The 25,117-nt window shown below is 57.2% G+C and overlaps 3 protein-coding genes across 4 annotated transcripts in view; 1 reads left to right on the forward strand and 2 right to left on the reverse strand.

Moving 5' to 3' along the window:
- The first annotated feature begins 206 nt into the window (after positions 1-206).
- ACTL6B (actin like 6B) lies at positions 207-6,206 on the forward strand. Its single transcript, XM_090055723.1, has 14 exons — positions 207-478; positions 754-830; positions 1,113-1,278; positions 1,737-1,837; positions 2,317-2,414; positions 2,992-3,086; positions 3,285-3,391; positions 3,817-3,906; positions 3,998-4,059; positions 4,127-4,241; positions 4,540-4,620; positions 4,917-5,012; positions 5,430-5,516; positions 5,625-6,206. The coding sequence occupies exons 1-14, from the start codon at positions 454-456 to the stop codon at positions 5,703-5,705; spliced, it is 1,281 nt and encodes a 426-aa protein (XP_089911849.1). The 5' UTR covers positions 207-453; the 3' UTR covers positions 5,706-6,206.
- A 1,868-nt stretch (positions 6,207-8,074) lies between these two features.
- LOC149861434 (uncharacterized) overlaps positions 8,075-25,117 on the reverse strand; it is a 37,688-nt gene continuing 20,645 nt past the window's right edge. The window contains 11 exon segments of the mRNA XM_090053756.1: positions 8,075-8,353; positions 8,355-9,061; positions 9,560-9,744; positions 10,265-10,381; positions 13,073-13,199; positions 13,642-13,814; positions 13,982-14,180; positions 14,648-14,959; positions 16,978-17,044; positions 20,785-21,052; positions 22,570-22,686. Of these exon segments, the coding sequence (XP_089909882.1) occupies positions 8,272-8,353; positions 8,355-9,061; positions 9,560-9,744; positions 10,265-10,381; positions 13,073-13,199; positions 13,642-13,814; positions 13,982-14,180; positions 14,648-14,959; positions 16,978-17,044; positions 20,785-21,052; positions 22,570-22,686 (2,354 nt within the window). The 3' untranslated portion in view covers positions 8,075-8,271.
- Positions 19,667-24,359, reverse strand: LOC149861435 (uncharacterized). Of its 2 annotated transcripts, none has more exons than XM_090055858.1 (5): positions 24,151-24,359; positions 23,859-23,968; positions 23,382-23,499; positions 22,570-22,686; positions 19,667-21,656 (listed from the first exon to the last, which is right to left on the reverse strand). In XM_090055858.1, exons 1-3 carry the CDS (start codon positions 24,338-24,340, stop codon positions 23,389-23,391), a joined length of 411 nt encoding a protein of 136 aa, XP_089911984.1. In that variant the 5' UTR covers positions 24,341-24,359; the 3' UTR covers positions 19,667-21,656; positions 22,570-22,686; positions 23,382-23,388. The 2 variants fall into 2 exon arrangements, with proteins under 2 accessions (XP_089911984.1, XP_089911985.1); XM_090055859.1 differs by having other exon boundaries at positions 22,570-23,292.

Consider the following 25,117-nt stretch of genomic DNA (forward strand, 5'->3'; position numbering starts at 1 on the left):
TCCATGAGGGGGGGAGCAGGGCGATACCAAATCACAGCCCAGCATGAGAACGAAATGCCGCCCCCCACCAGCACAGCCGTGGTGCAGTCCAAGCTAAGGCACACTTCTACCACTAGGACCGCCTCCTTCGTGCCCTCATTTGCATAATTGGCCGCGCCTCCACCCCATACCGTGGTCCTGCCCCTTTCCAGCCTCCATCCCATGCACGTGCTCCCCGGAGCTGGGGGAGAACCCAGTCGTCAGCCCCCCTCAAAAAAAATCTCCTGCCTGCCCCTTTAAGAAGCAGCTCGATTGTCACTCATTGTCTGCCCAGGCAGCCAATCGGGAGCTAAGCCGGGAGGGGGCGGCCCTGGGATTGGCAGCGGCCGCTCTTCCTCCCCCGCCCCCCCTGGCCGCTGTCCGCCGCCGCGGTGCTGAACCAGCCGCGCCGCTGGGACCCGCCGCCGAGCCAGGATGAGCGGGGGCGTCTATGGGGGAGGTGCGGGGGGGGGGGGCACCTGGCCGGGCCCCATAGAGAACCCAGGGGCCCGGGAACCCCCCATAGAGAACCCAGGGGCCCTGGACATCCTATAGAGAACCCAAGGGCCGGGGACACCCTCCATAGAGAGAATCCAGGGGCCCCTGACATACTATAGAGAACCCAGGGGTCGGGGACCCCCTATAGAAAACCCAGGCATTCTCCCATTCTACCCAGTCCGGCCCCCCCAGGCACAGCTGCATGGGGAGGGGTCTCACGTGCTGTCTCCTCCCCAGATGAGGTCGGGGCACTGGTCTTTGACATTGGCTCCTTCTCGGTCAGAGCTGGCTACGCGGGCGAGGACTGCCCCAAGGTATGCGAGTCCCTGATCCGGGCCTCTGGGCTGTGGGGCAGAGAGTAGGTTTGAAGGGGAAGCCCCCTCCCCATCCTGGGTCAGACCCTCCGAGGGATGTTGCATGCTCTGCATCCAGCATGGGGCTGGGATCCGGGACTGGGGGCCAGGATTGGGCTGGTGTCTGGGATTGGGGCTCATGACTGGGCCCAGGGGCTGGGAATGGGAATCAGGGACCGGGATCAGGGATCAGGATAGGGATCAGGGATTGGAGCCAGGGCGCCATGCTGACCCCCGCCCCAGGCGGACTTCCCCACCAGTGTGGGGCTGCAGTCGCACGAGGAGGCAGCGCTGGAGCTGGATGGCGACAAGGACAAGAAAGGTGGCAAGGCCTACTACATCGACACCAATGCACTGCACGTGCCCCGCGAGGCTGCTGAGGTCCTCTCCCCTCTCAAGAATGGCATGGGTGAGCCCTGGCCCTGCCCCCAGGCTCCACCCCCATAGGTGGCTGCCCTGGGCGGGAGCCAGGCTATGCCCTCCTGGGCCCAGGTCACGCCCCCTTGGCTCTGGTCATGCCCATACCTAGCCCCCCTCCCTACAGGACTGGCTATACCCCCTTGTATCTAGCCATGGCTAAACCCAGCCACACCCCTTGGCTCTGGCCACATCCACACATCCCACCCCCACAACCCATGCCGGACCCCCTAGGTTCTGACCATGCCCACAGCCAGCCCCACCCCCTGCAGAACAACCATGCCCCTGGCTCTGACCACACCCGCTACAACCTAGGCCATGCCTCCACCCATAATAGCAGGGGGCAGAGGCCCCAGCCCCACCCTGTGGCCACACCCTTTGACACTCAGTGCTGTACCCTGTGGTGCAGGGGGCAGAGTCAGTCATCTGACCCCGCTCCCCACCCCCCAGTGGAGGACTGGGAGTGCTTCCAGGCCATCCTGGACCACACCTACAGCAAGCACATCAAGTCGGAGCCTGGCCTGCACCCGGTGCTCATGTCCGAGGCTCCGGTACGTGCCCATCGCTGCAGCAACTGCCCCCGGCAACCACTCCATGTCCTCCCTCATGGCAACTGCATGTTCCCCCTCCCCCCCATCCAGAAACTCCCACCCCATCCTCCCCATGGCAACAGCATGTGCCCCCAGTGTCCCCATCTGTGTGTGCTCATGGCAACCAGGTCCTGTGTGTCCCATAGCAACTGGGCCCCTATCTTCATAGTAACTGGACCCCCCCACCTGTTCCATAGCAACTGGATTCTGGACTCCATAGGAACCAGATCCCTTGCCTGTCCCATAGTAAACACAGCTCCCTTCTCCACAACAACAGGGGCTCTGATCCCCATAGCAACAAGGGTACGCATCTCCGGACATCCGTGCATGTCCCATAGCAACTGGGCCCCGCATGTCCCATGGCAACCAGGTCACGGCCCCCCCAACCCCATGGCAACCAGACCCTCTATTGCCCTGGCAACCAGCCCATGTCCCTGCAGTGGAACACGCGGGCCAAGCGGGAGAAGCTGACAGAGTTGATGTTCGAGCACTACAACATCCCGGCCTTCTTCCTCTGCAAGACCGCCGTACTCACCGCGTATCCAAACCCTTGGGGAACCCCCCTCCAGACCCTCCCTTCTTCCTCTGCAAGACCACCGTGCCCACTGCATATCTCCCCATCCCCAGGACACCCCCTGGGACACCTCATAGACCCCTAGAACCCCCACCATGCTCACCTCGTATCCCCTTGGGATTCACCCAGACCACCCTCTGGGACCCCCCGAACCCTCCCTCAGGACCCCTGGGACCCCACCTTACTCTGTACAACTACCATGCTCACTGCATATCCCACAATGCCCCCCCTGCTGTGCTCCCCAAGTAGCTCTCCCCAGACCCTCCTGGTCACAACATACCCTATGGAGGAAGGGAGTGGGGCACCAAGACACCTGGGTTCCAGCCCAGGACCTCCCCACCAGGTGCCCCCAGCTCCTGCCCCCGCCCCACCATGAGCTCAGCACATACCCCAGACGCAGCCTTCAGCAGGCAGAGAGGCCAGGCATCCAGACTACCCACCATGCCCCCCCTGGGCCCAGCAGAGAACCCAAGCATCCAGGTCCACCCCTGCCCAGGGCAGGTAGAGAACCCAGGTGTCCAGGCCTTGACTCGGGGGTCAGCTTCGCCAATGGGCGCAGCACAGGGCTGGTGCTGGACAGTGGCGCCACCCACACCACCGCCATTCCAGTGCACGACGGCTACATCCTGCAGCAGGGTGAGATCCTCCACCTGGATGCCTGGGTTCCCCAGGGGGTGCGGAGGAGGCAGCCTGGATGTCTGGGTCCTCTCTGGGAGCCGGGGGGAGAGGTCCCCAGATGCCTGGGTCCTTTCCTTGTGCTTTGAGAAGGGTGTACTCTGAGTGGGGGGGTGGGGGCGTGGCTTCACATCTCCTGGGGTGGGGGCATGTTTCCAGGCATCGTGAAGTCGCCGCTGGCTGGGGACTTCATCTCCATGCAGTGCCGGGAGCTCTTCCAGGAGATGAACATCGAGATCGTTCCACCCTACATGATTGCTGCCAAGGTGGGAGGGGCCAGGGGGTTGGGGGGCCAGGAAAGAGTCAAGTCAAGTGGATGGGAGCGGGGCTTTGGGGCTGGGGTGGGGCTATGGGTCAAGGAGAAGGTTAAGGCAAATGAGTGGGGGTGGAGCTTTGGGGAAGTGGGCTGAGTTATGGGGCCTGGGGGCAGTGCTATGGGGCCAGGAGAGGGTTCAGGCAAGTGGGTGGAGATGGGGGCAGGGCCTTGGGCAGAGGGTAGGGCCTGTAGGGAGGTGGGAGGGGCACTGGAGCAGGGGGCAGGGGAAGAGGAGCAGGAAATTGGGGAAGGGGGCGGAGCAAGAGGGGCAGGGCCTCAGGGGGCATTAGGACAGGGAGTAGGGCAAGAAGAGCAAGGCATGAGGCAGGGGAGGGGCCAGGGCCTGGGTCTCAGGCCCCTCCCCTGGCCTCCCAGGAGCCAGTGCGAGAGGGAGCCCCCCCCAACTGGAAGAAGAAGGAGAAGCTGCCACAGGTCTCCAAGTCCTGGCACAACTATACCTGCAACGTGAGCCGGACACCTGGGTTCCCTCGGGGGCAGGACTGGGACCCCAGATGCCTGGGTTCCCCATCACACCTCTCCCTTTCCCCCTACCCAGGAGGTGATCCAGGATTTCCAGGCTTCGGTGCTGCAGGTTTCCGACTCCCCTTACGACGAGCAGTGAGTGGGCTAGGGGGGCTGGGGGGTGCTGGGCAAGCTGCACCCCGTAACCCTCCCCCTCCTACAGGGTGGCGGCGCAGATGCCCACAGTGCACTATGAGATGCCCAATGGCTACAACACGGACTACGGGGCCGAGCGGCTGCGCATCCCTGAGGGGCTCTTTGACCCCTCCAACGTCAAGGTGCCTGGGGGAGGGGCAAGAGATCCACGCTCCCAGCCCCCCTCCCACCCTGAACCCAGATATCCAGGTTCCCACCGCCCCCCTTCCAGACAACCCAGGCATCCCGGCTCCCAGCTCCCCTCTCCCAAAGAACCTAGGCATCTGGGCTCCTGGTCCCACCGTCGCTGTACCCTTCCCACCCTGCCCCCAGAGAACCTAGGTATCTGGGCTCCCAGCCCCCCTGCTCTTACCCCTCCACCCCATTCCCAGAGAACCCAGGCATCCAGGGTGCCCCCTGCTGACCCCCATGCCCCCCCAGGGCCTATCGGGAAACACCATGCTGGGCGTGGGGCACGTGGTGACAACCAGCATTGGGATGTGCGACATTGACATCCGCCCGGTGAGTGACTCCCCACCTTGCCCCCTTCCCTGGACCCGACTGGGGGCAGAGAACCCAGGTGTCCGGGCTCCAAGTCCCCTAGTCATCCCCCACAACCCCGCTCCACTCCCCTCCCAGAAAACCCAGGTGTTGGCCTCCAGCACCCCTTGCATTCGCACTCCAGTCCCCGCTGCTCTCCAAGAGAACCCAGGTGTTTGGGGATGCAGCTGGGAGAGGGGGGCTGACCTTGGTCTATGTGGGGGGGAGGGGCTGTCACAGGGAGTGGAGGGGTGTTACGGTAGCAACCATATCCCCAGGGACTCTACGGCAGCGTCATTGTCACCGGGGGCAACACACTGCTGCAGGGCTTTACTGACCGCCTCAACCGGGAGCTGTCACAGAAAACACCCCCGGTAAGCACATGTGTGAGTGCCAGCAGATGCATGTGAGTGTGAGGACGTGCGTGAACATGCACATGTGTGTGCGTGCGTGAGCATGTGCCTGTGCAAGCGTGGGTGGAAGCATGTGTAGGCTTGTTCATGAGTACATGCAAGCGTGTACATGCGTGTAAAAGTGTGGGCACCTGTGCAGGAACAGGCCTTCTCTTCTACTTCAAGCACATACAAGCCTGAGTGTGCGAGGACATACATGTGAGCCAGTGTTGGCACGTGTGTGCACGTCCCCCAGATGCTTGCTGCGTGTGTGTCCTGGACACCTGGCTTCCGAGAGTGTATGCGTGCCCGAGCTGTGCCCCCCCCACTGCTGTTGCACACACAAGTGCATGCATTGCACACGTGTGAGCTCACCCATGTGCCTGCCCCCTCCTGCAGAGCATGCGCCTGAAGCTCATCGCCAGCAACAGCACCATGGAGCGGAGATTTAGCCCCTGGATTGGGGGCTCCATCCTGGCCTCACTTGTGAGCCCCCCAGCTGCCTGGGTCCTGCCCTGCTTGGGGCAGGGTGGGTGGGGGGAGGGCGGGGAGCCCAGATGCCTGAGTCCCCCGCTTAGCCCACTATCCCTGCAGGGCACCTTCCAGCAGATGTGGATTTCCAAGCAGGAGTACGAGGAGGGGGGCAAGCAGTGTGTGGAGCGGAAGTGCCCCTGACCCCACCCCAGACCCCTTCCAGGGGTGAGGCTGAGCCTGCACTGGCCCTTCCCCTCCCCCCCATCCACAGGCCATGTGTGGTGGGGGTCACAGTGCTAGGGGCAAGGGGGAGGGCATTTTTAATCCTTTCCTCTCGTCTACTTCTGCCTCTCCCAGAGCTGGAGAGAACCCAGGCATCTGGGCCTGGCTTCTGCACCCCAGCCCCACTCCCCCCTGAGGGGACCCAGGTGTCCAGGGCTCCCAGACCCACCCCCCCACTTTGGTCCAACCAAACAGCCCCCCTCCCCCCTGGAGAACCCAGGCATCCAGCCTCCTAGCACCCCCCCAGATCCTGCTTCCTTCCCAGAACTGGAAACAACCCAGGCATCCAGGCCTGACCTAAAGGGGGAGGGTCTCATGAACTGGTGGGACCCCTCCCCTTGCCCCAGCACCCCCCACCACATGGCTGCATTGTCCCAAAATGTCACCATTTCAGCCCAATCGCAGAAACATTAAAGGTGAAGGTTAGAGAAACTCAGGGGTCATGTGATCCTGAGAGGGGGTGGGGGGAGCCCAAGGAACCCAGGGATCCATGGGGGAGGGAGGGGGCTCGACTGCCAGTGGGGGGGGCTCTGGAAGTGCTCTGAGCCCCCCAGGTATCCAAGACCTCCATTCCCCAGGGGGTTGGAGCAGTGCCGTGGCAGGGGCTGCTCGCCAGCTTGCTTCTGGCACAGGAAAGGGAACACGGTGGGACATGCACTACTATGGGACCCAGGACACACACGCATGCACAGAACTCAGGCATCCAAGAGACAAACACACACACACACACACACACACACACACAGAGGCATGCACACCCACCCAGGCCCCCAGTGTGCACATCCATGCATAGAATGCAAGTATTCAGGATGCGCATGCACGTGGTGACCGTGTCACCCACCAACTGGCCCCGGCCAATGCACCGCATCACTGCTCTAGCCTCTCCCTGCCTGTCCCTGGAACAGGGCAGCAGCAGAGTCAGGCCCATGGGGGTGGGCACTAGGCTCCGCAGTGGGCACAGGGCAACGCCATTCATTCTGAAGTGGAAGTGGGGGCAGACCCAGGGCCAGCCGCAGCTCAGCACTTGGTGCCCCTTGTTATGACCAGCCATGACGCCACACCACAGAGCCAACCACACCGCTGGCTTCTTTCTTGCACCGCGGCAGAGCTGCCAACCTCATTCCTTATGGGAATTAAGATGCAATGAGCAGTTGCAGGCAGGGGACAGGTGAGGAGGTCCCAGGTGACCTCCATGGGAAACACCAGAGAAGTGGACCCCCCTGCAACCAGTCAGACAAGACCCATCCCAGCTGGCATTTGGCACAGCAGGGGGTTGAGCTGCTGCTGGCTTTGGGGTGGGTAATGAGGCTGGATGTAACAGGGTCAACCCCCTCAAACCCAGACTTCTGACCCTGCTCCAACCCACCAGTCTCCACTCCCCTCCCACAGTTGGAAGAGAACCCAGGCATCTGGCCTGCCAGCTCCCTACCCACCATTGCTTATGAGCACCAGGGTGGCTTCTTGTCCCCCTCAGCAGGTGTCAGAAGAGGCGGCGTCCCAGACCCCGGAGTTCCTCGCCCCCAACCCTAGAGCAGTTGAGGTTGGCAGGAAGCTGCAGGGTTGCATCCAGTCCAACCCCTGCCCTTGCCTCCAGCGGTCAATTATATAGCTGAGAGGTGGGCAAGAAGGGAAGCCCTGCCCCAGCTTCTTGGAAACAGCCTATCTGAGCACCCAGAAGGGCTCTTTCCCACTGGAGGCTACCCAATGATCTCAGTGGGCAGCTCCCTTTAGGGCTCTACCTCTCTCCCATCTGCTCCTGCCCCACTGCCCAAGATGGATTCACCCCAATAAGCCCACAGGGAGGGAGGGCCAAACCAGCCAATTGGACTTCCCATGGCAGCAGGATCCAGATCTGGGGACAGGACAAGTCCACAGCCCAGCTCCAGACTCTGCCTGTGGGGGTGCAGGGAAGCTGTGGCTCTGCACCTGGGTTATGCCCCTCCCCACGTGGTTCAACCCCTACCCATGGCTCACTCCCCGCCAGTGGCCTGGGACCTGTGCAGTGCTCAGAGAACAATGAAGACGTAAGTAGCTGGGGCCATTCCTGCCAGACATCACTAACTAGGTATGAATTATCACTTAACTGTTAACCTGATATAACTAGAAGAGGTTAAAACAATGGCATTTTAAATGATATGCCTAATTGCAACCAAACCTACCAGAGAGAAAGCAGGGGGAGCCACAACAAGGAGAGATTCAAGAGCCCAACACTATTCAGTCTAGAAAAGAGACACTCGAAGGGCGGGGACATGAGAAGGGTTTACAAAATAACACAGCAAATGGGAAGAGAAAGTCCATAGGGATTTATTGTTGACCATCTCCCCCCAGGAAAGAACCAGGGGTTGCAAAAAAAATGAGCAGCTCATCAGCTGAAAGCTAACAAACAGAAGTTCTTTTACACCCAGTGTGAAACTAAAGTGTGGGATGTGTGGCCACTAGATGCGGTTGGAAGCTAGGGTTTAGCCAGATACCCACACTCACAGCACTATTGTGGCTTCTCCCCTGCATGGATGCGCTGGTGATTGGCCAGGCTGGAGGAGTAGGTGAAGCTCTTCCCACACAGATCACTGATGTGGCTTTTCACCTCTATGGATGCCTTGGTGCCGGGCCAGGTGGGAGGATTGGGTGAAGCTCTTCCCACACACAGAGCACTGATGTGGCTTCTCACCTGTGTGGACACGCTGGTGCCGGGCCAGACTAGAGTACTGGGTGAAGCTCTTCCCACACTCAGAGCACTGATGTGGCTTCTCCCCTGTGTGCATGCGCTGGTGTCGGGCCAGGTTGGAGGAGTGAGTGAAGCTCTTTCCACACTGAGAGCACTGATGTGGCTTCTCCCCTGTGTGGATGCGCTGGTGGATGGCCAGGCTGGAGGAGTCAGTGAAACTCTTCCTGCACAAAGTGCACTGATGTGGCTTCTGCCCAGTATGGATGAGCTGGTGCCGGGCCAGGTGCGAGGACCGGGTGAAGCTCTTCCCACACACAAGGCACTGATGTGGCTTCTCTCCTGTGTGGATGCGCTGGTGCTGGTCCAGGTTGTAGGACTGGGTGAAGCTCTTCCCACATACAAGGCACTGATGTGGCTTCTCCCCTGCGTGGATGCAATGAGACTGGTCCAGTTGGGAGGACAGGGTAAAGCTCTTCCCACTCTTAGGGCACAAACGTGGCTGCTCCCCTGCGTGGATGTGCTGGTGCTGAGCCAGGTCAAAGGAGTGTGTGAAGTTCCTCTCACACTCAGGGCACCAATCTGGGTTCTCACCTGCATGGTGGCACCAGTGCTGAGCCATGGAGAAGAAATGGGTGAAAGTCTTACCACATGTGACACAGCAGTACTGACTGTTCCCCCTGTGAACATGTTTGTGTGGCCCTAGGTCCCAAGGGGCATGCAAAGCTCCTCCAACATCTGGTGAAGTGGTGGGGCAGCTTTCTAGAACAGACTTTAGGGTGAGGAGTCAGGGTCGAGAGGCAGGTGAAGTCCCTCCTGCACTTGGCGCGTAGGTAGGGCTTCTCCCCAGTGTGGCTTCTCTTGTACAGAGCCAGGAGTGATGGGCAGCTGAAGGTTTTCTGGCACTCAGGGCAGGGGTGGGCTCTGCCCCTGGGCTTGGCAGGGAACTCCCACTTCCTTCCGAGGCCCTCCCCACTGGCTCGGCTCAGATGCAGGGTCTCTCTCCAGTGAAACTTTGCCTTATGCCTCTTCAGCTCTACAAATCCTTCCCTGTGCCCAGGGCTCTGATTTCTCTCCCTTCTCCACTACCACATTTAAAGGGACATGGTACCTGGTTTGCTGCTGCTTCCTCCCTCTGATTTTGGGGCCTCCCCTGACTCTTGAGCCATTGGTCCTCCTCAGGTCTCAGGGACTCCATCATGTCACAACTCCCTGAGGAAGTCCAGGTTGGCTCCAGGTTTACTGGCCCTTCCTCATGACCTTGCTCCTCAGCTCTGCTCAGCAGCCGGGCGTCTCCTGCATGGGTAAGAGAATTCAGCTATACCCTCTGCTGCGATGGGGCTGTGAGTGTAACTGGACCCTGGCACTTGCGTTTCCTTAAGAGAACAACGTCCTTCTGCAAAACCTTAAGTGCTCAGGGTGAGGTTGGGGCACGTCCCTATGCTAGGCTAATGCTCCCTGCTTGAATTAGGCTTTCTAAGGCCTTGTGTCTCATAGCACTGGTAGCTCCAGGGGGAGATTCTGCTAAGGCCTCCAAATGGCTGGGCCAACATACTCCAGAAGCCAAAGTGCAGCATCTGTTACCAGGGTGAACAGCCCCATGATGGATTTCTGGGGCTCACCAGCAGTCAGGAGCATGTGGAGACCATGGCCTTACACTGAACCACCTGCTTCTCCTTGGTACAGAAAGCCTCTGGGGATGAGGCCCAGGTGGCCTCCACATCACCGGAATCTTCAGTGGGACAAAAGCCCCCGTCACTCTGGGCATGGAGCATTTTTGAGAGGGGGGTCAGGGGAGGGGACAGCCACAACTCACCTGGCAGCAAGACCTCCAATCTTGAGATGTCCCCACAGTCCTCACTGTCACCAACCCAGAGCTCCTCTTGTCCTCGCTGGATGCGGCAGATTAAGTTGGGTGTTGGACCTTGATATCCTGTTTAGTGCAGGGGTTAAAGGCAGTTAATGACTGGGTACTGGACAAAGAATAAGAAACTGAGATTTAGGGTATGGATACAATAAACTCAAGGGCTGTACTGAGCCCTGTCACCCAAGCAGGAGTACAAGGAGTGGGGGCAAACAATGCATGGAGTGCAAATGCCCCTGAACCTGCCCCAGAGCCCTTGCAGAGTCTGCACTGGCCCCTCCCCCTGGCCTGCCCCCATCCACAAGCCGTGTGTGAGAGGGAGGTCATGGTGCTAGGGGGCAAAGGGGGGGGCATTTTTAATCCTTCTCCCTTGTCTGCTCCTGCCTCTCCTAGAGCTGGAGAGAACCTAGCATCCAGGCCTGGTTTCTGTACCACAGCCCCACTCCCCTTCAAGGGGACCCAGGTGTCCCCCCACCCCCACTTTGGGCCAACCAAGTAGCCCCCCCTTCCTGGTGGGGGGGGGGGGGGTCATAGGAAACAAAGGACCAATCACTCTGAGGTATAAAAAATGACTTGTGATGTGGTAAAGAGCAGAAAAACAAAGCTTTCACTATTTACAAAGCACTAAAACGAAGAAACACTAGACACACTGGTGGCTGGATAACATCTGTCTTATCAGTGTCATTCCAGGCAAAGGATTGGGAGTGAGTTTCTTTTCTGGGAAGGTTTCAAATAAGGACTGGCAGGAGGGAACAGAATCCTGGACAGATGGCCAACCATGATACTTCTCTCTGGGAGAGAGGGCCATTCCCCAACAGGGCGGAGGAAGGGAACATTTCTAAGAACTGCAGTGGCAACAAAAGCAATCATTCCATCCAGTGGGAAGATTGTCCCAGAAGGGAGATGATCACAAGGTGGGCAAATCCTGCAGGGTTTGAAAAAAGATCCGGGGAGTCCTGGGTATGGACAGCTGAAGGCAGAAGGAGACACTGTTTACAGCACATGAAAGCATGTAATGTAGGAATGGTCAACATGGTCTTTGCTGAGCTAGAGGAAGCCCTGGAGCCCTTCCTTAAGGAAGTCCTTTGGGGGAATAGGAGGGAAAAGAAAGCACCAGAAAGACAAGTTGACCTTGCAGAAGTAAAGTCCTTCAGCCCTGCCCACAAGCCAGAACAAGCCCTGTATCAGAGACCCTCTGGAAACGACAATGGGTTTTCAACAGCTCTGCACCAAGCACACCCTTTTTTATTGCCACAGTGGATGTCTGACATGCAGAGGGATTTTTGGAGGAGGACGAGACACCTGAGAACAATGGAGTGAGCTTGGGAGCAGGTCTCCAAGTAAACACAGCCAAGCCAGAACTGCAGCCTCTGGAGATGAAGACTTTAGTAAGGAACGTGGGCAGAAGCTTCCAGGGACCCAGTGGTAGAAGTACCCAGTTTCCATTATGTCTGCACAGATCACTAGAGACAGAGTTGAGGAAATTAAGTCCTGGGGGTCAAAGCAGCAGAGGCTGATAAGACTTCCATTACCTTCTAGTGGATCGTAACTGAAGGAGAAAAGGGTTTTATACAGCATTGACTGAGCACGCTCAGAGTCTTATACGTGACAGGACTCACTAGGCAGGACAGGGAGGAAATCAGAAGCATTCCCCAAGGAACAGCTGGCAGTGAATTATTCTCCCCAAGGGGTTGGAGTTGACATGACCACGCCAAGAAGGGAAAGGGAGATCCCCTCACCAAGACAGGTGGGATATGGAAGCACCAGGGGTGACAGGAACCAGGGGAAGGTGGCTCGATGAAATGGAGCAGGATGTTGCACCAGTATTAGTTTATTTGTTTTTAAACTAGTTTGCATCTGTTTTGTTTTAATAATATTTAATTTTAATTAAGCTTTAGTATAAATCAATAATATTTAGCATTATGAATTAAGTTTGTTATTGTATCTTTATCTTTTGTTATTTTGTTCTTATATATTTGGATGTATGGGTGAATGAATGGAGAGTGAATGGTAAAGGCAGAGTAAGCTATATATCAGCAAACAAGTTGCCAAATGGTGAATGATGTTTAAGTGGCTGAAGAATCCAGTCTGTACCAGGCAAAGAACAAAGGTAAACAGAAAAGATAAGACTGAAGACAAGGTTTGCAACATCTCAAAGCTAGAGACTCCGGACACAGCGAGAATGGAAGAGTGTTGTAAAGACACTGACTGAAGAGCAATGCCTAAAGACAATGATGCATGAGCCTAACCGCTTGTCAGAATGGAAAAGTACTAAGATTTTACACAAAGAAGCTACAGTCAGGAAAGGCAGACCAGTCACCCAACACCAACTTGATAACCCCTATAAAGGAGAGAGACTTAGCAGCAGGAGGTGGGGACTCTCTGAACTTCACTGGAACACATCTGTATTCCCCATTCCTGATCTCATATTAACTAGGCTGCCCACCTAGTATTTGAGCAACACACTTTGGTAACTATAGAATCTGCAGAGTAATTGAGAGTGAGTGTATTATGAATACTATAATCAATAAATGTGGCATTTTGCCTTATCCTCCTCATAAAGTCTCATTCATTATTTGAGTTAATTGGTAATTTGTGCAACGAGATGTCAATATGAAATGAGAGATGCCTGATCACATGAGGATGTAGATTTCAACCCTCATGGAAAGGCTGAAAAGGTCAAGAGTGCAAAGAGACAGGGAGAAGAAAATAAGCATCAGCACTCACATGGTTGCAAGGAGAAGGAGGAAACAGCTTTACCCAGGGAAATGAGGGCTTGGCAGTTGCTCAGCATCTGGTCCTGGTAAAGCCCCTTCTGTGCATCCTCCAGTAGCTCCCACTCCTCCTGCGTGAAGTACACAGCCACATCCTCAAAGGCCTCCCGGAGCTGCAGGCAAAAGCATTACCCCCATCAGCATCTCCTGTTCCAGCTGTCTCCAGCTTGCGCTCCCCATCTCTGGGATCCCTCTGTGCGACAGCTCTCTGAAGGCTGGGCCATGACATACTGGGTGCAAAATCCCCCCTCTTCACTGACACGGGATGTGGGTGCAGCCGTGGACATAAGGGCCCATGCGTCTGTCCTGGCCCAGCTCATTTAGTTCCATTTGCTCAGCACTTTGAGGCAGCTGAAGCAGCACCTTTACAGTCAGGGGCTATCAGCACTTGTGGTCAGTCCTGGCAAACACCGGCTGGGTGCAGTTGCAGCCCTCATCACCAGAGCCTCATCACTCCTCCTCTCTCTCCACTTCCCAAACTCTTGACTGCCCCCCCCCCCAGGTGTGGCCCCAGCTGCTTTTCCCCCTGGGAGCTGGAGCTGGTGTCCTGCTCACCTCCATGCTCTCCCACTGCCTTGCTGACCTGCCCTGCCCCTTCTGCGGCTGGCCCCACTCAGGGCTCAAGGCGCCCCTCTCCCCTGGCCTCCCTGGGTAAGTCCTTGGCAGCTCCAGCTTTGCAGACCCTTCTTCAGGAGGCTGCTGATGAGCTCTGCCCAGGGCCCCTGCACCTGCGGGGGGAAGAGAAGCAACAGGTCAGGCCTGGTCCTGCTGGCAGGGGAAACCCCTGCTCCTCTCCTGTATGGGCCGGTGACTGCGGCAGCTGGAGCCTGACACATGGGAGAGGGGGGAGATGGAGGACAGGCACTGCAGCACCCAGACCCATTCTACCCAGCACCTGGCCTCTCATCTGACTCTGCGTCTGGCACGGGCTCCTCTCTGGCACCATGACATCGCTGGTCTGCAGGCCCTGGGCTCTCCCTCTGTGCTCCCTCTTCCAGAAACACGTCCACAGGCTGGGCCCGTGCCTGTTCCACTGCCCCGTTGGGCTGCATCCTGTGCAAGGTGATCTCCTCGACCTTCACCCTCATCATGACCTGGGGACGAGAGGGACGCGTCACTGGGGAGCTGGGACTGGGAGAGACGGGGCGGCAGGGAACATCTGCCGGGCACACGGGCATGGGAGCAGCACCAGCAATGATTCTGGTGAAACGTGAGCACGTGGAGTTTCTCAGCCTCCGCTGACCCCAGCTGAAACCCCTCGGCCAGGGTCACCGCCTTGGCACATGTCTGCAGCCTGCGCCCCCACCCCACATCTCCTGGGGCAGCACGGCCAGGGCCTGCTCCAGCACCACCAGGCCCACCCTGTGCCCTGCTGTGGCAATGGCTGCAGAGCTCCCAGAGATGGCTGCAGAGCTCCCAGAGATGGCTGCAGAGCTCGCGCAGGCCCTCAGCCTTCTGGCAGCCTAGGCCTCAGCACCACGTCCCTGGCCTGGGCAGCACGTTCCCGGTGCCAGCGGTGCGGTGTGCGAGGGCCCCGAGGGCGCAGGAGGGGCTGCATCACCTCCTGCCCCGGGGCGGCGCGAGGGGCTCGTCCTGCGCCTCCGGCTGCGCCGGGCTGCCGGGGAAGGCCGCGGCTGCAAGGGGCTCCAGCGCAGCCGCCGCTTCGTCCGCCCGGGAGGCCTCGTCCCGGCCGGGGACTCCGCTCCGCTGTCGCACGGGGCTGCGGGGCCGCCTGCGGGGAAGGAGGCGGCACGGATCGGAGCAGGTGACGGGAGACCCGACCCCACCCCGACGCTACCCCGCTCCCGGCAGCCCCAACGCGGGCAACGGGGCACCTCCGCATCTCCCGGCAGCCCCAACGCGGGCAACGGGGCTGGCGACAGGCACACGCCCCTCGCCCCCGCATCTCCCAGCAGACCCCGCGCCCCCAGCTGCTCCCTGGGCCGCGTCCCACACCTGTCGGTGCCTCTCACTCCCGCCCCCGCACACACCCTCGGCCCGGCGGCGCCTGCGCACTCACTGCCCTGCCTCTGCTATCGCCCGCCCGCATTGCTCCCGGTCTGAGCATGCGCAATGAGTCCTCTCCCTGAGCGGAACGCCCCCGCCTCTGGTGACAGCGCATGCGCAGAAGACGGTAAAGCTGAAGCCGTCTGGCCGCGGTCCCACTTCCTTCCAGCCGCTGGTGGCAACAGTGAGACCCGCCGCGTGAGACTCACCGCTGGTTTGTCCTGGGGAACTCCGGCCCTTCTCTGGACTCTCTCAAGCTTCTCCACATCCTTTTTGAATTGCGGAGCCAAAAACTAGACGCAGTACTCCAGCTGGGGCCTCACCAAGGCCGAGGACAAGGGGAGAATGACATCCCGGGATTTGCTCGAGAAGCATCTATGGATGCAAGCCAGCGTTTTGGTCGCTTTACTAGCCACAGCATCGCATTGCAGGCTCATGTTCATCTTGTGGTCAATGATGACTTCCAAGTCTCTTTCTTCCGTAGTGCTAGCCAGTGTAGCACTGCCGAGCCTATAAGGATGCTGCAGGTTTTTCTTCCCAAGGTGGAGAGCCTTGCATTTTTCGTTGTTAAACACCATCAGGTTCTTGTCTGCCCATTTCCAGGTCAGCCTGGATCACCTGCCTTTCATTTGGTGTGGATGCTTTGCCCCAAAATTTGGTGTCATTGGCAAACTTGGCCAGTCCATTTCTGACTCCAGTGTCCACATCATTAATGAAGATGTTGAACGATATGGGTCCAAGGACAGAGTGTTGGGGGACCCCACTGATCACATGATGTGTGACCTGCATCGATTACTACCCTCTGGGTCTGACCACGGAGCCAATTTTCCAGCCAGTGGATTGTGGTGGACCCAAGGCCACAGTTGGCTAGTTTCACCAAGAGGTGATCATGGGATACCAGATCGAAGGCTTTTTTGAAGTCAAGATATATGACATCAATCTCTTCTCCCTTGTCCAGGTGATAGGTCACCTGGTCGTAGAAGGAAATGAGATTGGTCAAGCAAGACCTACCTGCAACAAACCCATGTTGGCTATCCCTTAGGATAGGCAGATTGCCCCCTCAGTCCCACTCAGGATGGAGTCTCCCACAACAAACAACTCTGCAGGCTCTGCTGGGGCTGCAAGAGGTTTGTACTTGTTGCTAAGCTCCGGCAGGGCAGGGGCCTTGGTGCAGCGAGCCTTGGGGCCCTTGACCACCTTGGTCCATGCCCCTGACTGGACAGAGCGGGAGGTCCTGGAGTCCTCCTTTGTCCTGGAGGGAGACAGTGGTCTACCTTGCTACTCCCGAGGGAGAAGGGCCTGGCAGTAGGGGTCTATCTTCTGCTCACAGTGCCTGATGGCACGCAGTCTCTGGACTGTGGCCTGGAGCTCCTCCAGCTGGCGCACCAGAGACCCCAAAAGGAAGCAGACCCCACAAGGTGAGGTGGCCATACTCCTGGGCCCCAGAGCCTGAAAAAGGGACAAGCAGCCCCCACAGCTGAGAGCCAGGGGCTCCGTCTGCGTGGAGCCCGGGACCATGGGCTCTGTCTGGGTGGCTGTGCCTGAGGTGCCGGAGGTGGGGGCCACAGAACCCGAGGGGACCCGAGGGGTGCAGCATGTGCCCATCTGTGTCATACCTCTGGTACAATGGCTATGGCTGGGACTGTCTATCCTAGGAGGTTTGCAGGCAGGGTCTTGGGCCCTCCCACACCCCATTCTGCGCGAACTCCACGCTAACTCATGCCCCAGCAGACAAGCACGCCTGTGTGCGCAGCCTGTTCGTGCAGCTCCGGTCGCATGGCTCCCTGGGGGGCTGGGTGAAGTAGGGGCCTGGGCAGGGCTTGACCTGGCCCAGCTCCACTCAGCCACCTCCTCCCACTCACTAAGGGGTTAAACTCCTCTCACCACAGGCCCCGCTTGCCTCTGGCTGTGCTGGGGGTCGGTGGGGGGCTCTGCAGCTACTGGGGGGTTTCTGAGGGAGTGGGGGTGCAGCGGGCTTTCACTCGCATGTCTCTCGCTGCTCCGGAGCCTAACTGATGTGTGTGTATATGTGTGTGTGGGTGTAAGTTTGCACGTGTATGTATGTATCTCAGTGTATATGCATCTCTTTATGTACATGCATCTCTATCCTTCTATGTGGTTGTTTATATGTATGAATTTGTGTGTATACTTGTATGTGTTTATATACGTGTGAGTATGTGCACGTACAGAGGGGCGTCCTATCTATATGTGCACGTATTCTTTGATGTACACGTGACATCCCAGGAGACTGGCTGGGTGAGGCAGCTAGGACTGGGGGGGCCGCACTTCCTGGACACTGTATTCCCAGGAGCACTTACTCTCTGTCACACAATTGCCCATGACCCTAGAGAAATCGTTTTCTTTTGCATTCTCCAGGGCAAAACAAAAGAAAGAAGTGTTGGGGGGATGCTGTAAGTGATATAATATGGTACGCCCGTGAGCACGCGAGATGGGTTCCCCAGGCTGGGCTGCAACTAGTTCCAAGTCCATGCACACATCATGCCGTGCAGAAAGGTAGTGACTAGCTGACCTGACGCCCCGCTACTCTCCCCCGCCCCATGTACTGGAGGAAACCTGCTATGGTTATGTTAATTCTAATAGCAATAGGAATACAAATAATATTTTTGTTACCACTACTGCTAGCACTATAAAAATAGAAATAATAGTAGTAATAATATGCAGAGTAGTAGCAATAATATTATGCCTATTAGATCCATTGCCACTACAATAATAGAAATAACGAGAGTAGAAATAAGAACACCACTGCTACTCTTGGCATTGCTGCTACCATTGCTACTATCATTAGAGCAGTAATAATAGCCATAGGAGAATCATTGCTATTTATATTATTGCTATAAATAAGAGCAACACCATTCACAACAACAGTAGCAGTGATTGCCAGCCCTAATGACTACTACTAATTTTACATAGAGGCCTGTCCCAGCCTATCCAGACAGGCTCAGCACAGCCCAGTGCCCATACACCCCCTGCCTTGAAGAAAGGCTTTAAAACAGGTCACCCCCCAAAACACAGCACAAGCGGGCGGGGGACAGGATTCCTGCCCAGCTCCGTGTGGCAACGGGCAAAGCCCAGAAGCCTGGAACGACCCCGATCAGAACACAGGCACAGCTATGCCCACGTCACCCCAACTCGTGGCTGTGCAGCCTCATGTCGAGCCCCCAAGTCCCCACACTCTGGCATTTCTTTCAGCAAAGCTTTGGAGGTGTCGCTCCCTGTGCAAGATCCAGCCCTGCGAGCCCAGTTGGAGGGCAATGCTGAGGTCCATGGAGGGTGTCTGGTACTGGACAAGAGAAGAAGCAGGCTTCCCTGGACCAGGAAAAAGAGGACATGTGAGTCTAGTGTGTACTCGCGCACATGTGCGTCTGCCCTGCCCTTGGGGCTTGGCTCTCTAGAGAGGAGACCGAGGCAGCTTGAGCACTGGGTGGCTGGGTGTTGCACCCTCAAACCAAGCAGGTCTCCTTTCCAGCTGGCCCAGCACCCCAGAGAGACCTGCTTCTCTGATCCCACCCAAAGCTTTTTGGGACAGGCAGCAGAGGGTTCTGCTAGCAGAGCTGGACCAAGATCCCAGTGTCTTAAACCTAGGATGTCTCTGGGGACTGTATTTTATCTGGACAAGAACAAGAGAAGCCAAAGCAAGTTCCTCCACATGAGAGGCGGTGTATTTGGATACTAGCAATCACGGAACATTCCCCAGACATGACAACATCCTGCACTTGACCCAGAGGATGTCCTCATACTCTCTGCAGCCTTCCCCAGGAGAGGCAGGACCTACCGTAGACTGCCCCTCCTCTCCGCAGCCCACATTTCCCCTAGGAAAGGCACTCTACTGGTCCCGGACCACAGGCGCCTTCCAAAGGGCAGGGGGCTTTCTGCACAGCAGTACATGGCAGTGAGGCCCCCAGTGCTCAGTTCTGGAGAGAGGATGAGAAGCAAAACCTGCCAGGCCGGCCTCAGGGTGGCAGCAGCAGCTCCTTGCAGACACTGATGGGCAGGGGAGGGACAAAGACAGGCCCTGGGGAGATCTGGAGCTAGGTGTCTGGGGGAGGGCACCCCGTTGGGAAGGCGCTTCTTCTTCCCCGGGATCACTGGCTGCTTTCACAGACCAATGGGGAAGGCACAGGCTCCAAGGCTAATATAAAGATCGCTTCTTGGCCTCTTGAAGGCTCAGGACAAACGGAGTGGTTCCTTAACCTTGCATCAGTGTTCATGATGGCAGTTCTCCTGAACCGTATCGCAGGAGAACTGCTCTTGCGTGGTTCAGTACCCGCCGAGGTGTAGCGACTTTAAGCCCACTGTATGACAATGGGAGTCTCCTCCCTTGCTTGCTCCAAGGGCTGTATGCGTAAGGGCAAGCAAAACTCGAGGGCATCTGAACCCCAAGCCTCCAGGGGCTTCGGCCTGCAATTAGGATGCTCCCCAAAGGATTTAGAAATATCTGAAGCTCCAGGTGTGGGTGGAGGATGCTTGCTGGTAGTAGGGCAACTTATGGTTCTGTTAGGGCTCCCTCTCTTCCCAATGGGAAGGTAAGTAACCCACAGATCACACACCAAGGTAAAACAGCAAGTGTAACTTTCTTTATTGAAAAAACACATGCCAGACCAATACCATAAGCTTACAAGCCACTAGCGCATTGGGCTGAAGGAAAGGCACTCCCCACCCTGTTCCAAATTATTACCTGATAGGTCTCGGGAACCCTACCTTGCATTCAGGGTGGCCAGACTACCTCCTTATCGGGTCCTCAGCCTTGTCCTCCCTGAAGCAGTTCCGCCCGGGGCCCAGTTCTTCTGACTTTTATACCCTCCTTCTTGTTAACTATCTTCTCCAGAAGGGGGTTCACTTTTAGCCTCACTGCCTTCTTGGGATTGGAGCCAAGGTATTATCTTATTTTGCAAAGCTGTCATTTATAAGTAAAAGCTGTTATCTTTGAGTTCCTCTTGGGTTGGGACTTTACTGGGCCGTTGGTCGGGCAAGGACAGTTCCCCTTTTTTTCCTTATTTTTGTCTTTGCATATCAGCAATCAGCAGCAGATGCATTAGGTCATTATCCCATCGCTTCTAGGATCTGCGAAGTTGTCCCCCCACTCCAAGGAGGCTAAGCTGACTCCCCCCAGAAGCCTCTTGTACTGGACTCTTGGATTTTGAATTAGTTTTGGTGAATTTGGCATCAGATACACATTCTTATTAAAAAAAAGTCTCTTTACAGATTCCCCCAGCATCTGGAGTGGCCTTTGCCCAAAGTGTTTCCTCTTAGCCCCTCCCCATAATCAAACCTTGACAACCAGCCTTTAGATCCTTCCAGTTCTGGGGTGCCCCAGAAGGCCCGAATGCTGCGTGAAATCTTTCTGTACTCCAGCAGGAGGCTGCTTGCCTGAATTCAGCCAACAGCGGGAAATGAGCCGGTAGGCATCCCCAAGCCTCCCCGGCACCACTGGCAGAGTTATGGATGCTCCCGGGTGTGGATGCGCTGGTATTTGCCCATGGTGGAGGACTTGCTGAATCTCTTCCCACACACAGAGAACTAGTGTCGCTCTTCCCCTGTGTGGATCTGCTGGTGTTTGGTCAGGCTGGAGGAATTGCTGAATCTCTTCCCATACACAGCACTGATGTGGTTTCTCTCCCATGTGCATGTGCTGATGGGTGGCCAGGCTGGAGGTGTCGGTGAATCTCTCACTGATGTGGCTTCTCCCCTGTGTGGACGCACTGGTGTTTAGCCAGGCCGGAGCAGTCAGTGAAGCTCTTCCTGCAAATAGAGCAATGATGCAACTTGTCCCCAGTATGGATAGGCTGGTGCTGAGCCAGATGGTAGGACCTAGTGAAACTCTTCCCACACTCAGAGCACCGATATCGTTTCTTCCCTGTGTGGATGTCCTGGTGCTGGGCCAGGCTGGAGGACTGGGTAAATATCTTCCCACATTTGGAGCACTTATATGGCTTCTTCCCTGTGTGGATGCACTGGTGCTCAGCCAGGGAGACAAAACAGGTGAAGGTCTTACCACATGTGACACAGTGGTGCTGATCCTTCCCCCTGTGCAAATATTGGTGCTTGCCTAGGTCTGAGGGAGATGCAAAGCGCTTCCCAGATCTGGTGCAGCGGGAGGGCAGCCCTCCAGAATCCATCTTGCAGTGGGCATCCAGGGTAGAGAGACAGGTGAAGCCCTTCCCACACTTCCTGTCCAGGTGGGGCTTTTCCCCAACGTGACTTCTCTTGTGTAGAGTCAGGAGTGAGGGGCAGCTAAAGCTTTTCTGGCACTCAGGGCAGGGGTGGGTTGTGTCCTGGCTCTTCAGCTCCACAAATCCTTCCCAGCACCCAGGGCTGTCTCTGGCTTCTGTCCCTTCTTCACTCCCACGCTCCAGGGGAGATGGCACCTGCTTCCCTGCTATATTGTCCCTCTGCTGTTGGGGCCTCCCCTGGCTCTGGGGCCATGGGTCTTCTTCAGGTCTCTGGGACTCCTTGTCACTGAAAGTCCCCCATCATGTCCGGGCTGCCTCCACATTTGCCAGCCCCTCCTCAGGACTCTGCTCGGCTCAGCAGCCAGGCACCTCCTGTGTGGGGAAGAAAAACTCTAGGTTAGTCCCTGCCCTGCTGGCACAGGCCAAACGCTGCTATTCCCTCTGCTGTGATGAGGCTGTGAGCACCACTGGGCCCCTGGTACTTAAGTTTCCTTAAGAGAACATGGTCTTCCTGCCAAACCTCAAGTGTTGGGGGTGAGGATGGGCACATCCCTGTGCGGAGCTTATGTTCATTGCTCCGTAGAGGTCAGAGCCACCCTCTCATCAGGTACCAGGGTGAACATCTACACAGTGGATTTCTGGAACTCACCACCAGTCAGAGATGTGTAGGGAGCTACACAGAGCTTCGACCCACTGTGCTGATTTCCATGGGGGACCACAAACGGCATCGTGCCTTGGGACAGGTTGTTACACAGGTCTAGCTACCTTGGGCTGGGGAACTCTTCTGCTCCTGAATGAAGATGGATATCTAAGATCATGGTATCCCGGGGACACTAGACCTGCACCTAATCATCAAGACATGAAACATCCCCCATCCCCTAGCACAGGGGTGGGCAAAATACAGCTCAGGGGCTGGATGCGGCCTGCCAGGGCATTCTATGTGGCCCGCAGAGCCCCTAAAAAATTTAGAATCTGCCCTGGGCTGCCTGTCATGTGGCCCTCGATGGCTTCCTGAAACTCCGTAAGCGGTCCTCAGCCCAAAAAAGTTGCCCACCCCTCTCCTAGCAGCCATAGTTAGGGGGAGAAGGGGGGAACGGCTGCTCGTCTCCACAGTTTGGAATTTCAGTGCGTGGAAACACCTGCCTGGACACACAGCAGCAGAAGCTATTTGAGGCCAGCACCTCGAAGGGCAGCACAGGGCAGGTCTGCAGGCTGCAGGCACCCTGTCACTCTAGGTAAGGAGCATGTCCAAGAGGGGACGGTGGAGGGAACCACCACAACTCACCTGGCAGCAGGTCCTCCAACCTGGAGATGCCCCCACAGTTCTCATCATCACTGACCCAGAGCTGCTCCTGTCCTTGCTGGATGCGGCAGATTAAGTCAGGTGTGGGACCTCGATATCCTGTTTGGGGCAATAGTTCAAGAGGGTTTGTGACTGAGTACTGGATGCAGAATAACTCGAATCTGGGGGATGGACATAATGAACCCAAGGATTTTACTGGGGCTCTGAAGGACAAGGGAGGGTGGACGTCTAGCACGAAAGAGAAGGAGTTGCAGGGACAAGCCGTCAATAGGTGGATAGGAAGGGAAGATTTCATAAGAACTGCGGTGGCAACAAAAGCAATGATCCCATTCAGCGGGAGGATTGAACGAGGGGAGTTGAGCACACAGACACTTGGTAAATCCTCCAGGGTTTGAAACAAATGTCCCAGGAGCCATGGATATAGACAACAGAAGGCAGGAGACACCTTTTATAGCACATGAAAACCCATAATACAGGGATGGTCAATATGGACTTTGCTGAGCAACAAAAAGCCTTGGAGCCCTTCCCTAAGGAAGTCCTTCGGGGGAATTGGAGGGAAAAGAAAGCACTAGGAAATCAAGATGACCTCAGAAAAGGTAAGTTCCTTTGCCTTGCCCACAAGCCAGAACAACATCTGGAAATGACAGCGGGTTTTCACGGACGGAGCCATGCAGAGCACGTGGATTTCAACCACCAAGGAGAAGACTGTGAGGACGAGAGTGCAGAGAAGCAGAGAGAAGACAATAAGCGTCAGCACTGACATGGCTGCGGGGAGAGGCAGGGAAGAGCTTTACCCAGGGCTCAGCAGTTGTTCAGCATCTGGTCCCGGTAAAGCCCCTTCTGTGCATCCTTCAGTAGCTCCCACTCCTCCCGCGTGAAGTACACAGCCACGTCCTCAAAGGCCTCCCGGAGCTGCAGGCACATGCATTTCCCCATCAGTGTCTCCTGTTCCCGCTGCCTCCAGCCCCCACTGCCCTCTCCAGGATCCCTCTGTGACAGCTCTCTGCAGGCTGGGCCATGACACACGGGTGCAAAATAGCCCCTTGTTAAGCGACATGGGATGTGGGTGCAGCCATGGACATAGGGGTGCACGTGTCAGCCCTCGCCCAGTTCATCATGTTCTGTGCACTTGGCCCTGTGCTTGGTGAATACCAGCTGGGTGCAGTTCCAGCCCTCTCCCCACTCCCCAAACTTTTGACAGAGCCCCTGGCTCCTCCCAGGGATGGCCCCAGCTGCTCTCCCATCCCAGCTGGAGCTGGTGCCCTGCTCACCTCCGTGCTCTCCCTCTGCCTTGCCGGCCTGCCCTGCCCCCTCTGCAGCTCCAGATTTGTAGACCCTTCTTCAGGAGGCTGCTGATAAGCTCTGCCCAGGGCCCCTGCACCTGTGGGGGGAGAGAAGGTACAGGTCAGGCCTGGTCCTGCTGGAAGGGGAAAGCCCTGCTCCTCTCCCATACGGGCTGGTGACTTCAGCAGCCAGAGCTTTCAGCACATAGGAGACGAGGGAGATGGAGGACAGGCACTGCAGCACCCAGACCCACACTCCAGCCAGCACCTGGACACTCACCTGGCCCTGGGTTGGGTAGGGGCTCTTCTCTAGATCCACAAGGTTTCTTGTCCTGAGGCCCTGGACTGTCTGTGTGTGCTGCATCCTCCAGAGACACGTCTGCAGGTTTGGCCTGTGGCTGCTCTGGCCAGGAATTGCCAGGCTCCTGCAGCATCCCAGTGGGCTGCATTCCTGTCTGACATCCCCTCATCCACCTTCATGCTCACTGTGACCTGGGGATGAGAAGGACGTGTCACTAGGGAGCTGGGACTGGGAGAGGCGGGGCGGCAGGAGACACTTCCTGGCACACGGAGACAGGGCAGCAGTGTAGATGGTGAAACACTCACACATGGACCTTCTCGGCCTCTGCCCTAGATGAAACCCCTAAGCCTGGGTCATTGCCTTAATGCAGGTCCCCACACTGCCCAGCACCTGCCCCTGCCTGGGACCTGCTGCAGCGCCCCCAGCTCCACCATCTGCTCCTGGCTGCTGTGTTTGGGGCTTCAGCCAGCACCAGGAGAGCTCCCGCCCACGGGGAAGGAGACAGTGTGGATTGAAGCAGGTGATGGGAGACCTAGGACCAACCCAGCGCCAGTGCGATGCTGTCCCATTCCTGGCAGCCCTGACATGGGTAATGGGGGGAACAACCCCCCCCTGCATCTCCCAGCAGCCCCCGCACCTCTATCTGCTCCCTGCCCCACCCCCCGCCAGTGCCCCTCACTCCCAACCCCCCCAAACCCTGTTCGGCTAAGAACAGGCTGTGCCATGGCACCCATGTAAAAATGGCAGGCAGTGACTGGCACCAATCCCAATCAATAAGTGATAGTTTCCCTCTGTTCAGCACTGAGGAGGCCACATCTGGAGTCCTGGATTGTTTGTCCCTCCTTTACAGAAATGTTTCATAGTTTCATAGTTTGTAGGGTCGGAAGGGACCTGAGCAGATCATCAAGTCTGACCCCCTGCCATGGCAGGGAAGAGTACTGGGCTC

Source organism: Crocodylus siamensis, chromosome 6, assembly GCF_052110815.1.
Source record: "Crocodylus siamensis isolate JL-2025a chromosome 6, ASM5211081v1, whole genome shotgun sequence".
Lineage (NCBI taxonomy): Eukaryota > Metazoa > Chordata > Crocodylia > Crocodylidae > Crocodylus > Crocodylus siamensis.

Bases quoted from the DNA above. Each gene is read 5' to 3' on its own strand.
- LOC149861435 (XM_090055858.1), bottom strand. From the start codon at position 24,340: ATGAGGGGATGTCAGACAGGAATGCAGCCCACTGGGATGCTGCAGGAG. The intron at 23,969-24,150 runs GTGAGTGTCCAG...CTCCCCCCACAG, and splicing joins CCTACCCAACCCAGGGCCAG to GTGCAGGGGCCCTGGGCAGA. The intron at 23,500-23,858 runs GTGAGCAGGGCA...ATGTGCCTGCAG, and splicing joins GGCAGAGGGAGAGCACGGAG to CTCCGGGAGGCCTTTGAGGA.
- ACTL6B (XM_090055723.1), top strand. From the start codon at position 454: ATGAGCGGGGGCGTCTATGGGGGAG. The intron at 1,279-1,736 runs GTGAGCCCTGGC...CCCACCCCCCAG, and splicing joins CCCTCTCAAGAATGGCATGG to TGGAGGACTGGGAGTGCTTC. The intron at 3,087-3,284 runs GTGAGATCCTCC...GCATGTTTCCAG, and splicing joins CGGCTACATCCTGCAGCAGG to GCATCGTGAAGTCGCCGCTG.